Here is a 16,220-nt window from a genome sequence, read left to right on the forward strand (position 1 = left end):
ACATCGCTACTTGAAGATGTCTTGCACACTGCGCAGGCTAGTGCTCATGATTGAGCTGACTAAGTATACAACTGTCTGCAGCTTATTTTGATCCTGTGCAATAGATCTCCATACTGCAGCCAGTTAGATTACTCTCCATGGTACATCTGTAGAAGTTTTCAAGTGTCTTTGGTGACGTGTCAAATCACCTCATCTCCTTATGAACCATAGCTGCTGTTGTCCCTTCTTTATAGCTGTATTGATATATTGGGTTCTGGATAAATCCTCAGATATATTGACACCCAAGAACCTGAATTTGATCACTCTTTCCACTTCTGATCATTCTATGAAGATTAGCATGTGTCCTCTCATCTTACCTATTCTGAAGTCCACAGTTGGTTCTTTGGTCTTACTGACATTGAGTGCAAGTTTGTTGCTGTGTCACCTCTCAACTACTGTTATATCTCATTCCTGTACATCCTCTCTTCACTCTCTGAATTTCTGTCAACAACATGAGGGGTATAGATACGGTAAATGAAAGGAGGCTTTTTCCACTGAAGTTGGGTGAGGTAAGAACTATTGGTCATGGGTTAAGGGTGAAAGATGAAAAGTTCAAGAGAAACATGAGGGGGAACTTGATCACACAGAGGGTTGTGAGAGTGTGGAATGACTTGCCAGCGCAAGTGGTGGAGGTAGTTCAATTTCATCATTTAAGAGAAATTTGGATAGGCACATGGATGAAAGGGGTATGGACCAGCTGCAGATCGATGGGACTAGGTTGATTCATGGACTAGCTGAGTGAAAGGAATGTTTCTGTGATGTAGTGTTTTATGACTCTAATGCTATTGGTAGGAGGGACAGAGCCCTGAAGATCCACACTCAGTGATTCAGAAAGATTCTTGCCCTCCGGCCACAGATTACTGAATGGCCCATGAACGCTACCTCATGACTCCTTTATTTCACTATTTACTTATTTTTTGTAACTCATTGTAGTTTTGTTGTATTATACTGTACTGTTCATGTAAAACAAGAAATTTCATGACATATGTCAGTAATAGTAAACTTCTCTATTCTGAATCAAATTCCATATGAAGTCTTAAAATTATTTCAGTATCAGTGGCTACAATACAAAAAAGGCTGGTCTTTATAAATGTGGGACCACATGTATATTAAAATGTTCCATGAATGCTAAAGATAGATTTCTGAAAAGAGTTGCTTCTGTGCTTTTTTATAGGAGCACATTATGGAAGTGATCAGAAATCAGGAATTTTTGCTGCTGCCTACAGATGACATTCTTAAACTTCTAGTAAGTGATGACGTGAATGTTCCTGATGAAGAGACAATATTCCATGCCCTGATGATGTGGGTGAAATATGACGTGCAAAGGAGATGTCGAGATTTGGCAACACTGCTGGCGTACATAAGGTTGCCACTGCTCCCACCTCAGGTATGTTTAACTTCTCTCCTCCTTGTTCGTGCTTCTCCCTCTCCTGCTCAATCCTACAACACTGAAATGTGTTACTTCCCATTCCCTTATCGTATATTTTGCTGAGCTATTTTGCATGCCTACATAAACAAATGGTTATTCTCACACGAGGAAATCTGCAGATGCTGGAAATTTGAACAACACACACATAATGTTGGTGGAAGACAGCAGGCCAGGCAGCATCTATAGGGAGAAGCACTGTCGACGTTTCGGGCCAAGACCCATCGTCAGGACTAACTGAAAGGAAAGATACTAAGAGATTTGAAAGTAGGAGGGGGAGGGGGAAATGCGAAATGATGGGAGAAGACCAGAGGGGGTGGGGTGAAGCCATGAGCCAGAAAGGTGATTGGCAAATGTGATAAGAGCTGGGGCACTTATCCTTGTAAACAGAACAAGTGCTACACCTGTTCTTACACTTCCTCCCTCACCACCATTCAGGGCCCCAGACAGTCCTTCCAGGTGAGGCAACACTTCACCTGTGAGTCGGCTGGTGTGGTATACTGCGTCTGGTGCTCCCGGTGTGGCCTTTTATATATTGGTGAGACCCGACGCAGACTGGGAGACCATTTCGCTGAACACTTACGCTCTGTCCGCCAGAGAAAACAGGATCTCGCAGTGGCCACACGTTTTAATTCCACGTCCCATTCCCATTCTGATATGTCTATCCATGGCCTCCTCTACTGTCAAGATGAAGCCACACTCAGTTTGGAGGAACAACTCCTTATATATCGGCTGGGTAGCCTCCAACCTGATGGCATGAACATTGACTTCTCTAACTTCCATTAATGCCCCTCCTCCCCTTCTTACCCCATCCCTGACATATTTAGTTGTTTGTTTTTTTTCTCTCTCCCTGCCCATCACTCTGCCTGTTCTCCATCTCCCGCTGGTGCTCCCCTCCCCCTTTCTTTCTCCCTAGGCCTTCAGTCCCATGATCCTTTCCCTTCTCCAGCTCTGTATCACTTTTGCCAATCACCTTTTCAGCTCTTAGCTTCATCCCACCCCTCTGGTCCTCTCCTATCATTTTGCATTTCCCCCTCCCCCTCCTACTTTCAAATCTCTTACTATCTTTCCTTTCGGTTAGTCCTGACTAAGGGTCTCGGCGCGAAACGTCGACAGCGCTTCTCCCTATAGATGCTCTCTGGCCTGCTGCGTTCCACCAGCATTTTGTGTGGGTTATTCTCACACCTCCCCTATTTTCCCATAACACCCCACTCACCTGTGATTCTCCTTGCTTTATTTTATTTTATATCTCCCAATTCATTTAGAGCTATTCCATATGCTAGTGTAGTCTTTGAACTCAATATTTTCCAATCAGAAGTCAAATTGCATAGTTAGTAATGGGGAACAAAGAAATTGGGGTTGAATTCAAAAGGTATTTTGTGCCATTCTTCACTGTGAAAGACATCAGCAGTGTGCAAGACATTTGAGAGTGTCAGGATGAGAAGGGAGTAACTGTCATTATTAAGGAAAAGATGCCAGGGAGGCTGAAAAATCTGAAGGTACTTAAGTCAGATGGACTACATCCCAGGGTTCTGGAAGAGGTAGCTGAAGAGATGTAGAGGCATTAATAATGATCTTTCATGATTCATTTGATTGTGGGAGGTTCCAGAGACTAATTTCAAATGTGACTCCACTCTTTAAGAAGGGAGAGAAGCAGAAAAGAATAACAGAATTATAGGCCTGTTAGCCTGACTTAAGTGGTTGTTAAGGAGTTGATTGTTAAGGATGTGGTTTCAGGGTACTTGGAGGCACATGATAAAATAGGACAAAGTCAACATATTTTCCTTCAGGGAAACTCTTTCATGACAAGTCTGTTGGAATTCTTTGAGGAAATAACAGGCAAAATAGACAAAGGAGTGTAGGTAGATGTTATTTACATGGATTTTCAGAAGGCTTTTGATAAGGTGTCAAACATGAGGCTGATAAAAAAGATAAAAAGCCTTGGTTGTACGGGAGAAATGGGGGCACAAATAAATGATTGGTTGATTGACAGGAAGTAAAGAATGGGAATAAAAGTGGCCTTTTCTGGTTGGCTGCAATAACTAGTGGTGTTCTGTAGGGTTTGTTGTTGAGATCACATCTTTTCATGTTACATACCAATAGTTTGGATGATGTATTTGATGGCTTTGTGATCAAGTTTGCAGATGATACAAAGGTAGGTGGAGGGGCATATTGCATTGCGGAAACAGTGAATCTGCAGAAGGACTTGGACAGATTACAAGAATGAGCAATGAAGGAACTTGGGAGTCCTCATGAAGGATTCAGTCAGTGGTAAGGAAGGGAAGTGCAATGTTGGCATTCATTTCAAGTGGACTAGAATATCAGTGCAAAGATGTAATGCTGAGGCTATTTAAGGCATTGGTCAGACAGCACTTGGACTATTGTGAGCAAATTTGGGTCCCTTATCTAAGAAAGGATGTGTTGGCATTGGAAGGAATCAACGGGAGGTTTACAAGAGTGATCCTAGGAATTGATTGTGGACTTCAGGATGGGGAGGTTGAGAGAACTCACACCAGTCCTCATCAAGGGATCAGCAGTGGAAAGGGTGAATATTTTTATCTTTCTAGTCCTGTTCTCACTGCTGCCATTAAGGAGGAACTATTGGAATCTGAAGACACACACTCTTCGTTTCAGGAACAGCTTCTTCCCCTGTGTCATCAGCTTTCTGAATGGACAATGATCCCATGAACCTTACCTCACTATTTTATTTTTTTCACCTCTCTTTTGCATTTTTTATGTAATTTATATGGACATGGAAATGAAGTTTCTCATAGTAGGGTTTCTGGAACCAAAGGGCACAAGCAATTGGAGAGGAAACATATTCAGTGTTTTTGGGAAACTGAGCTACAAGGAGTGAGTGCATAGGCAGAAAAATCAGGACCCTTGAGAAGGTATTTTGTAAATGCTAATATCAGTGTATAATTATATCTGCTATTATTGTTGATAATTAGTGGTGCTAAGTCTGGTGTTACAGAAAATGTGTTGAACAATGTATTTAGGAGCTGGTTCAGTCAAGATAACAGTTGTAGTACAGGATGTGGAATTTATTTAAAGAAATGGTTAATAAGATTATCTGGATTGGGTGCTAAATTGCTAATAGAATTTTTAAGATGAGAGCATTAAAGAAATGTGCACACTATTTAAATCACTGAATATGCCTCTGTAAACAATTAATTGCATAATTTTACAAATGTCAATGATCACCTGCTGATATAGTTCAAAATATGTAGGCTATTAACACGTTTCTTTGGCTTGATTCTTTTTAAAGAAAAGTTTTGTGGTCTATATGAATATGACTTTACCTTACAGTATGCTACGTAACATGAGGTGTGGCTTCAGATATGAAGATGAAGCATGCACTGCAATTAATTGAACGTGTCTACCATTGGTATTGAATGCTACTTGTCTTAGTGAACCACAGTGTGAAGGAGACTATGGACATTATTATTTCCTAGCCATCAACTTGCAACAACAGGCCAATCTTACCAATGTGCTGTTGCTGAAAAATTACAGATCTCATATCCTATAAATGAGGGATAATAGATCTGATTCTCTCTAATCTAAGGATGGGCAATAAATACTGCTTTGCTCATGATGTCCAAAGTCTGAAAATGAATACACAAGCGAAAAGAAAAAAATCTATTAAAGCTATGTTTTATCTATCCAAAAACAAGATAGTTTACTTGAGCTGTATTTTAGCACGTTGCACCTTGAAGATTGTCTTTTTTTCAAAATTTTAGCAAGCTTTTAATATCAGTATCTGGCTGGACCAGATTACCAAATTGTTGCTGAACCCTTCTGGAATATATTGGCAGTTACAGAGATGGAAATGGCATGTGACTCAGATGCCTTTGAGTAGAGTATGAAAAGAAAGCAATGATGATGTCTTGAGAGAGCTGTGCTCGCTTTATCAGTAATTTCATTGACTTGTTTGATCTTGCTGTTGTGGTCCCTTGGTATGCGTTCCAAACCAAATACAATATTGGATCTGAGGAAGTAAGCGTACTAAAAACACAGTTGACCATTTGATCAGATCAAACTGTTCTGTCTATAAACATATGTATCTTTGTCAAGTCCAGAAATTATTATAGACACAATGTGAAATGGTTAACTAAGCATGTCAAAGAGTAATTAACTGTGCATGTCAGCCTGACACATTCATCTTTTATTTATCTGAGTCCAACGCATACTGGGACCAATACTCTATGGAGTAATTGGAGTAATTGTCAAGATCAGCATCCTTGAAAAAATGCTGGGAAGCATTTGAACCCCGGAAATGAGGATAGCATTAAACTGCCATAATGAATATGATGTTGGAATGAAAACATGAAGCAATATCACGGAAAATCATGAAACAAAACAGAAGAGAACATTCATCCCACATGATAATACTGATTGAGGAGCGTGAAAAAGAATACCACTTTATAGGCCAATATCTCCAATCCTTCCCTGTTGGTTATTTTTCTACCTTTACTTACCTAACTATATTTTAAATACAGTGATTTTCAGCATTGCAACCGATCTCTAGACAGAAAAGCAAACTTTTGGCAACAATTCATGACCCAGCACTGTTACAAGATGGCTGAATGCTTGTGTCAAGAACAGCAGCAGCTTAAGGGATTGACCACAGCAGAGTAGGAGTATATTTTGTTGATGTTAGTTTCATGGTACAGAAACTGTGGATAGTAGGGGTGTCATCATGTGTATTGTAGCCACAATTTTCTGCTAATTGCACAATTCTAAATGTGGTTTTCCTGGTTAGTACCACGCTGATATCCATGAAATCCCACTGAATGTACAAAGTATTTTCCACATCACAGCATACACACACTAGATGAACCAGTGCTTCACCGTTCCAGCAGCCAGAGTTCAACCCAGACCAGTAATGTCTGTGTGGAGTTCGCACGTTCTCCCTGTGTCTTCCTGGATTTCTCAGCTACCGTTGCTACTTCCCATATGCCAAAGAAGTGCAGGCTGGTAATAATGATTGGCCTCTATAAATTACCTTTAGTTGTGAAGAGTAAAATATGATGAGCGTTAATGGGAATGTGGGGAGAATAAAATATTGGATGGATATTTGATGGTCAGCAGCAAATTGCTGGATCAGAGGGCTTATTTCTGTGTTATATGACAGTATAATTTCAAAATGTGGCTGCAAAGTTAATGAATGCCATAGAGTCACAGGGTGTGATGCAAGATATTTATTAGATAAATGACAGTTTTCTTTACACAGAAGGTGATCAGTTTTATAGAAATCTGTTCCTCAGAAGGTAGTGGATGCCAAATGTTAATGAAAATCTAAGTAGGAAATAGAGACAGATTTCTGGACACCAAACAAATCGAGGAATATGCTTTTTAAAATAGCAAGTGAGCTATGATTCTGTTGAAAGACAAAGCAGGCTGAAGTGACTGAATCCAGGATCTTAACCTAAAACATTGACCCTGCCTTTTCCTCACACAGATGCTGCTCGAGGCCAAATAAATATAAAAAGCTCAAAGACACAAAAAGCTTGACAGCAAATATCACCAAGTTCAAGGGCAGCTACTATGCCACTGTTGTAAGACCCTAGAGTAGATGCCTTATACATTAAGGAAAATGTTTGATCTCTCAATCCACTTCATCATGGCCCTTGCATTTTATTTATCTGCCTGCATTGCACTTTGTCTGTAGCTATAAAACTATATTCAGCATCACACACAAAATGCTCGAGGTCAGCCTGTATCTGTGGGAAGGAATAAACAGCCAGTGTTTCATTCTGAAACCCTTCATCAGGACTCGAGATGAAGGGAGAAGAAGCCAGAATAAGAAGATGAGAGGAGGGGAAGAAATGCAAGCTAGCAGATATAGGTGAGACCAGTTGAGGGGGACAGTGGATAGGTGGGTAGGGAAGGGAAATGAAGTGAGAATCTGAGATAGACTCCCATGATCCACTCTCCTCTCCTATCAGATTCCCTCTTCTTCTGCTCTTCAACTCTTCTACATACCCTCTCCCAGCTTCTCACTTCATCCCCCCCTCCTCTAGCATGTTGTGTTTTTTGCTCCAGATTACCAGCATATGCCAAATCTCTTGTGTTTACTATATTCTGTGTTCTGTTCCTCCCTCCAATACACTTGTCTATGTATTAAACTGTCTGGATGGCATACAAACAAATTTTTGCATTACATTTCAGTACATGTGACGAAATTAAACCAATTACCAATTAAAAAGCTGAACAAAAGATGGAGATGGTAGAAATCTGAAATAAAAGCAGTAAGTGTTGGAAGCTTTCAGTGAGTCAGCAGCATATAAATATTCCTGACGAAGGGTCTCGGCCCGAAACGTTGACAGCGCTTCTCTCTATAGATGCTGCCTGGCCTGCTGTGTTCCACCAGCATTTTGTGTGTGTAGCATATAAGTATATTCTTTCAGCCCGAGAGCTGTCACTGATATGCAATGGACATAGCCAACCTTAAACCAAGTGTCATTGATTTTCGATAACCCAAAGCTCAGTTCCTGGACAGATTGGTGCTGAGGGGCTTCCAAGATACAGGAGTTTGCCTGCAATGGGTATCAATCAACTGCAAAGATGCCTCATTTGAAAGAAAAAAATGCTTTCAAGCAGGTCCAAGCATGAATAGTACAGAATAATGGGCATCTGTTCACACTCTCTATGAGAAAACAGAATCCCATCTGGTTGTTGGAAGCTAGTACTGGGTGCCACACATCTGTAATTTTTTGTTCTCCAGGTGAAGGTAACTGATGGTAACTTAGATGTGATTGTTTTATTTATCTGACATGACTGTTCAAAGTTTGTGTATTAGGTTTAATTGGCATATCTGTGATTTCTATAAATCCAACAACACGTAGAAAGTGCACCACCTTCCATCAAAAACATAAATTTAAGCCAAAGTCTGAAGTTGCAATCCGAGAAAGACACAATCAAATAAAGTTTGAGTGTTTTTCTCTTTTTTGACTAATTATGCACTTACAAACATTTAGAAGTGAAACACACAGTGCCACAAGGGTTAATCTCAATGTGTGAGGTAGTAGCAGTGTTCAATATTTTCTATTATTGTATTTGCATGCAGCTGGAAGCTGAAGTTTTGTTCCTGTTCTGTAGTTAAATAGCCTTCTCTCCAACCTTTCAGTATTTTTTCCTGCGTGTGTGGCTTGGAGATTTTGCAAAAGTATGCTGAGAGAACTGCAAACAATGGACAAAAAAGACAATTTCATTCTGACTTCTAGCATGGATCTGGGGTATGGTAATGGTGAAGATAGGAACAGAATATAAAGTGAACACAAAGATTAGAAAATCAAATTTTGTAGATGTCATGAATCAGATATAAACCAGAAAATGCTGGATATTTTGAGGTAGTGTCTGTGAAGAATAAGAAATATTCCATGTTACTGGTTGATGACCTCTCTTCAGAGATAATATATTTAGAGGTGAAACAAGTTTGAAGAATCCAAGAAAGCAGTGGAGAGGAGAAGAGAACAGAAACTCCCTTTTACACTGTTTCCCCTCTGAAGAAAAAGTTCTGAGAAATCATGAAAATGGCAATATTACAATTTGAAGCAATGTGGTAGGGAATAGTGCACATTTGTTTAGTCTTGAGTAGTGTCAATAGTGTTAGTCTTGAGGGGGTGAGAATCAGAAAAATAATTGCAATTGCAAGAGAGGGAATATGGATGGTAAAACTTGGAAAAGCTGAGGTTCTAAAATTGTTGAAAATCAATCAAACAACTGATAGCGTAGAAATTTGAATTAAAAACAAAACCAGAAAATGTCAAAACTCTCAGTGAGTCAGGCAGCATCTGCAGAGAGGGGAATAGAGTTAATATTTTAGGGCAATTGATCTTTTGTCAGAACTGTAAAGGTTATAAAGCAAGTTGTAGAGACAATGAGCACAAAGAATACATCTCTGATAGAATGAGCACGGGAATTTTAAGGAGAGATCCAGCTGATGAAGCTATTTGATTTTTAAGTTATAGGGGGTGATAGCACAAACAAATGGAGGTGTATAAGCTATGAGATTCTGAGATATAAGAATTTCTCAGCAGGACATGTTGGCAGGAAGAAAAACAATATTACAAACAGAGATCTTTTGGGTGACTTGGCTAGCTGTATTACAGACAGGAATAAGTTACCAGATTTTGTTGAATTTGATATTGGGTCCAAAAGACTGCAAATTATCCAGTAAGAAGATGAGGTGTGGTTTCTCAAGTTTCAGTCAAGTTTTATCGTGATAATATACGTTATAAAGTCAAATCAGTGAGAGTGGGACTCAGCTTAAAAATGATAGTTCCCCACTTACAGATCAAAGGAAGATTTCTCCAAAATGGTTCCATGTTCTGCACAGAGGTAGGGATTTATTTTCAGGTTACCATTATTACCATTATTTTCTGCTCCCCCAGCCAGTGTTTGCTGGGGGAGCAGAATAATCTGGATCATATACATAAAGTTTTCCAGAAGTTTGAATACACTTCTATAAATGGCATTTCATAGTGCATCTTAACTCAGAGACTGATGGACTTTAGTTTTACAAAACTATTAAAAGTTTGGAGAAAAGAGTGTCTTTGGCTACAGATTAAAAACAAATGCATTGATGGTAATAGAGACATGATCAATGCTGATGCATTGATGGCAATACAGACATGATGAATGCTGAACACATTGCTGAGTATGTTGGTAGAGGCTGATGCAATAGAAACATTTAAGAAGGCGTGAGAAAGAAAGATGGTACTCTCCTGTGTAGGAGGGAAGTATTAGATTGATCATGGAGTATGCTTATATAGGTAAGCACAACATTGTGGCCTATAAGGGCTGATAGGAATAGAAGGACGTGGCAGATAAATGTGTGGCTGAAAAATTGGAGTGGGGAGCAGGGATTCAGATTTCTGGGTAATTGGGATCTCTTCTGGGGCAAGTGTGACTTGTACAAAAGGGGAGGACCAGTATTCTCACGGGCAGGTTTACTAGAGCTGTTTAAACTAATATGACAGGGTGATGGGAACCAGTATGATAAAGCTGAGGATGAGCCAGCAGGTTTACAAGTAGATGATGGGTGTAACATGAATGTAAGGAAAACCAAGCCAATGACTGGGTATGAATGCGGACGGAGGAAAGAATTAAATTCAACCACAGAGGCAAAATTTAAAAGGCCAAAGAATGCCGGACTGAAGGTGCTGTATTTAAATGCACGTAGCATTCGGAATAACTGAACAAACTCATGGTGCAATTAAAGATTGGTCGGTATGACATTACGGGCATCACTGAGTTGTGGCTGAAAGAAGGTCATAGTTGGGAGCTTAACATCAAAGGATGTTAGGATTGAGATTGCAAAGGAAGCTAAAAATGGCATGAATTAAGGGTAATGTGAAAATTGTAAGGTGGGACTTCAAATTGCAAGGGAATTGAGAAAATCAGGTTAGTGTCAGATCGCAAGAGGGAGTTTGTTGAATGCCTACGAGATGGCTTTTTAGAGCAGATTGTGTTTCAGCCTACTCAGGGAAAGGCTGTCTTAGATTGGGTGTTGAGCAGTAACGCAGATCTTATTAGAGAGCTTATTTATTAAGGAACCCTTAGGAGGCAGTAATCATAATATGATTGAATGGCATATTACACTTTAAGAGGGAGAACCATGTCACATGTAATAGTATCACAATGGAATAAAAAGAGTTACAGAGGCATGAGAGAGGAGCTTGCCCATGTGGATTGAAAGAGGATACCGGTGGTGATGTTGGCAGAGAAGACGTTGCACAGGGCACAGGATAGATATGTCCCACAGAAGAAGTAGTTCTCAAATGGCAGTTGTAAACAACCATAGCTGACAATGGCACTTAATGACTACATGAAAGACAAGGGAAGGAAACAACATCTAATGCAGCAAAAGTGAGTAGGAAGTTGGACGATTGTAAAGCTTTTAAAATCCAACACAAGGCAACTAAAAAGTATTAGGAAGGGTAAAGATGAAATATAAGGGCAAACTACCCAATGATATAAAGCGGGATACTAAAAGTTTTTGTCAGTTATATAAAGAGTAAAAGGGAGGTGAATGTTGATACTGGATCTCTGGAAATTGATGCTGCTGAGAAAGTAATGGGGGACAAAGAAATGACAGATGAATTTAATGGGTTCTTTGCATCAGTGTTCACTGTGGAAGACACCAACAGCAAGCCAGAGGTCTGTGAGTGTCAGAGAGCAGGAATGAGTGCCATTGCGAATACAAGAGAAAAAGTGCAAGACAAACTCAAAGTCTTAATGTGGATAAATCACCTGGTCCAGATAGACTACATCCCAGAGACCTGAAAGTGGTTGCTGAAGAGATGATGGATGCATTCGTCATGATCAAGAATCAATTGACTTTGGCATGGTCCCAAAGGACTGGAAAATTGCAAATGTCACTCCAATCTTTAAGAAGGAAGAAGGCAAAAGAAAGGAAATTATTGGCCAGTTAGCCTAACCTCAGTGGCTGGGAAAGTGTTGGAGTCTATTATTAAGGATGAGGTTTTGGGTACTTGGAGACAAATGATAAAATAAGTCCAAGTCAGCATGATTTCTGTAAAGGGAAATCTTACCTGTCATGGTCAGGTAAAATCCAAATTCAACACTGCCCATCAGGATTCTACATAATGCCTTCCAGCAGATGCCCCAAAGAGGAGCTGACTAGTCATTAAGCAGGAACAAGTGGATTGTTGGTGAAGAGGAATCTGCAATGCAGGTGAAATACAGATATAACTAGTTAGAATGATATATGGAAATTATTCAGAACATTTATTTCCAAATCATATTTTACTCTAGATAAGGATTACTCTGGCTATTAGATCATTTAAATAGTATATTCCACTTCATGAACTGTTGTGAGTAATGTTGTTTGTTATCAATCCAGCACAGTTCTGGTTTCCTTGGCTGCTTTAGCAAAATGTTTGAATTCTCAGCTCATTCGAACCTTGACAGTAAACATTAATCAGTCTTTAGCTTGCCAAAATTTCAAGCTGATGACTGATGTGTGGTGACTCGATCTAACAACTTCACAACTGTTTGATGGGGAGCCAGCAACAGAACTAGGAGAACTATGATTCGGAAATGTTTTGCAATAGTGAAGTGTTTATATGCACTGTGTGACAAACGTGTTGTGTTTCAAACATCTGCTCATTTTTGTCTGGATATTTGTGAACATGATGCATTAATGCTCTCTGGCTCCTGGGCAGCATGAGTGGTGTCCAGTGACATATAGTGCATGCAGACATAAAGGATTGTGGAAGCTGAAATTTGGAGCAAAAATCAAATTGCTCATGTAACATAGCTCAAGCAATATCTGAAGAGAAGAGATTGTCTAGTTGCAGGGTCTTGACCTGAAACATAGACAATTCCTTTCCTCCCACAAATGCTGCTTGATTCATCGAGTTTTTTTGTAAGACATGCAATGCATCCACCAAGAGGACCACAACTTGTCAAGGTTTGCAGGGTTGCGTGCCTCAATGATCCAGAGAGTTATGCTGTCTGGAGTCAGGGCTTTATGGTCACCCATGCCAAACAAGTCGAGGGGTAGAAGCCAGACTATGAGTGGCATACCGATCCTCCAGGGGTTCAACTCAGGGCTAACAACCCTGACTGGTCAAACAAAATTGTTACAGAAACAGCAATGAAGAATCTTTCTATATCTGCATATGACAGTATTCCTAGTCTCCACCCAGAACTTGTATGACTGATTGTAAACCGAGAGGAAGCTGCTGACATGATGAAGGAAGCCGTGAACACCTCCAGAGAAGGAGGACCTTCATTGCTGCCTTAAACACCAGCGGTGTAATGAGCAAAAGAAAAGAAAATACAATGCATACATGTCATGGGCCACCAGTAGAGCAGCAGATCTTCATGGCATACGGCAGGAATAACTGACCTGGATCAATGGTCTGCATTGGGGGTCTTTAAAGTTCCCTTGTCGCCCTGCTTCAGGATGTTGACTACTGAGATGTACAATGTTTGTCTCCGATGTGTCCAAGCTGCCCTTATGAAGACAGAAAGCACAAATGTCCAGACTGTAGCAGGATTCCATTGTTGTATCTGTATAGTAGTGCTATCATACAGGCAGTAATAAGGCAATGTTAATCAAGTATAATAAAATTACAATGCTCAGATTTAGGGGAACAAAATGAGAGTCTTTAAACTGAGCATGATCTCTGCAGGTATAAAGCCATAATAAATCTCTTTTCCTACAGTATTTTCTCTCAGCATTCATTATAAATTTGCTTGTAGCTCATAATCACATCAGTACAGTACTGTAATGATATACACTCAGTACTCACTTTATTAGGTACAGGAGTGGAACCCGGTTTGGCCTTCTGCTACTGTTGTCCATCAGCTTCAACAAAGTTTTTGATGTGTTATTCACTCAGAGGTGCTCTTCTACATGCACTCTTGTAACACATGGTTATTTGAGTTAACTGTCGCCTTCCTGTCAGCTTGAACCAGCCTGGCCATTCTCATCTGATCTCTCTCATTAACAGGGCTTTTTCACCCACAAAACTACCATTCACAGGATTTTTGTTTTTGTTTCTAGTACCATTTTCTTTGAACCCTGGATATTGTTGTATGTGAAAATCCCAGGACATCAGTAGATTCTGAGATACTCAAACCTTCCCGTCTGGCACCAACAATCATTCCACCATCAAAGTCACTTAGCTGACATTTCTTCTCCATTCTGATGTTTGTTCTGGACAGCAGCTGAACCTCTTGAGCATGTCTACATGCTTCTATGCATTGAATTGTTGGCACATGATTGACACATTAGATATTTGCATAAATGAGCAGATGTACAGATGTACAGATGTCCCTAATAAAGTGACCATTGTGTGTACATTGCTAGTTAATTCTCTGCATTTCACAGCAAGAAGCATGTCATTGGAAATAACATTCAATTTAGTGACAGGAACATCAAACTTTACATTGTTCTCCATCATCATTGGGTTGTTCTTAGACAATCTATGATGTAAATTGAAAGTGCTGCTAAAGTCATATGAATTTAACTTTTGTTTACAATTGCATCAGAGTTACTTGTAACTTATTGGACCACTCTTTACTTCATGCTATATTCTTGTTCAACGTAGAAATTAGTGTCTACATTGTTGTGTTTTTGTTTGTTTTTCAGCTCCTGGCTGACCTTGAAAACAATGTTCTTTTCAAAGATGACCTTGAGTGCCAAAAGCTTATATTGGAAGCCATGAAGTATCATCTGTTGCCAGAACGAAGGCCTCTAATGCAGAGTCCAAGGACTAGACCTCGTAAGTCTACAGTAGGAGCTCTGTATGCAGTTGGAGGAATGGATGCAAATAAAGGTAGGCTTTTCAGTGCAGTTTTGGAAGTTAGAGCAATAGAAATTGTTCCTCTTTTGTGCTAATGTGCTGAACTCTGATTCAGTCTTCAATAGAACTGAATTTTAATGCAGAAACTAACCCACATATATTAACATATCACAGGATAAGTATATAAGTTAAAGGCTGGGCTTCAGTCCTGATCTGTACCTAATTAAATGCCAGAAACTATTATCATGAATAATTAGTGAATAACTTAACATTTTATGTTTGAAATAGGTGCCTGGAATGGGCTACCTGGGGTATTGGTTGAAGCAGTACAATAGTGGTGTTTAAGAGGCCTTTAGATAAACATGTAAATGTACAGGAAATGGAGGAATGGGAATCACAAATAGGCAGAAGAGGTTTTGTTTAATTTATCATATCATTGAACACAGGCACCATGGGTCGGAGGCTCTGAGCTTCCTGTTCCTATACTGTGCTGTTCTGTATTCTATACATTTATAAAGCACAAGGAAATTTCCTTGGCCCAAGCACCCTATGAGAGTACTTAGAAAGACCAACCATATTTAGATAGCTATAAAAGGGCTGAAATATTCATGAGCTCAGGCAGCACTGTGGGGAGAGAAATACAGTTAATAATTCATATCCATGACTTTTTATCAGGACAGAAAAAAGTCAGAACAGACAGTGGGATGGAAAGAGCAAAATGGAAAACCTAAGGTGGTGTGAAGGACAGGAGAGATTAAATGTAAAGGAAAATGGATGACAGTGGAATAAAACAAAAAATGATGCATCCAGAAGAGATTTAAATGGAACACCATATTAATTACTGAAGGGTGATCAATCCAAACTATGTAACCTTCTTCATCCACCACTGATGCTGCCTGGCCCATTGAGTGTTTTTGGGATTTTGTGTTTTTATTTCAAATTTTCAACTTTATCAGTATTGTCATTTCCTTTTCAGCTTTGGATAGCATTCTTCTGTATTGCTATCAGCACTTAACCCAAATGGAACGTTAACTGCAAAGTCCAGTTTAAACTTTACCTAGAGTAAACTATTATCCCTGAGTTAAATGAATTTATAATAAGAATTAGCAGGCGCTATTCATGTTAAAGTCTTTGATGTTTTTGTAGCTTTGGGTAAGTACCAAGTGACACCACTATTCAAGCAGTATACATTTCTGCCTATATCATATAAAGTGGAGCTTACTTCCACCAGAAGAACATCAAATAATGCCTCAGCTTTCACTAGTATTTACGCTGACAGCCTGCTGATATCCTTAGGACTGCAGAAGCTGCTGAGAGTAATAAACGCATCTCTATACATACTGTCAAATTGATCTCTACCACTGGCAGCATCTGTATGAGGTGCCAGTTCACAGTGCTGATTGTGCAGCTTAAGAGCTGACCCTAGGCTGTTTGGACACTTGCTGAAATCTGGCTAAGCTAATACGAAGTGC

At 39.7% G+C, this 16,220-nt stretch overlaps 1 protein-coding gene across 1 annotated transcript in view; it reads left to right on the forward strand.

Moving 5' to 3' along the window:
* The window catches only part of LOC132393770 (kelch-like protein 1), a 220,464-nt gene that overhangs the window by 126,372 nt on the left and 77,872 nt on the right, over nt 1-16,220 (forward strand). The window contains exons 4-5 of the mRNA XM_059969164.1: nt 1,214-1,426; nt 14,595-14,781. Coding sequence (XP_059825147.1) covers nt 1,214-1,426; nt 14,595-14,781 — 400 coding nt within the window. The remainder of the gene's footprint in view (nt 1-1,213; nt 1,427-14,594; nt 14,782-16,220) is intronic.

Source organism: Hypanus sabinus, chromosome 5 (assembly GCF_030144855.1).
Source record: "Hypanus sabinus isolate sHypSab1 chromosome 5, sHypSab1.hap1, whole genome shotgun sequence".
Lineage (NCBI taxonomy): Eukaryota > Metazoa > Chordata > Chondrichthyes > Myliobatiformes > Dasyatidae > Hypanus > Hypanus sabinus.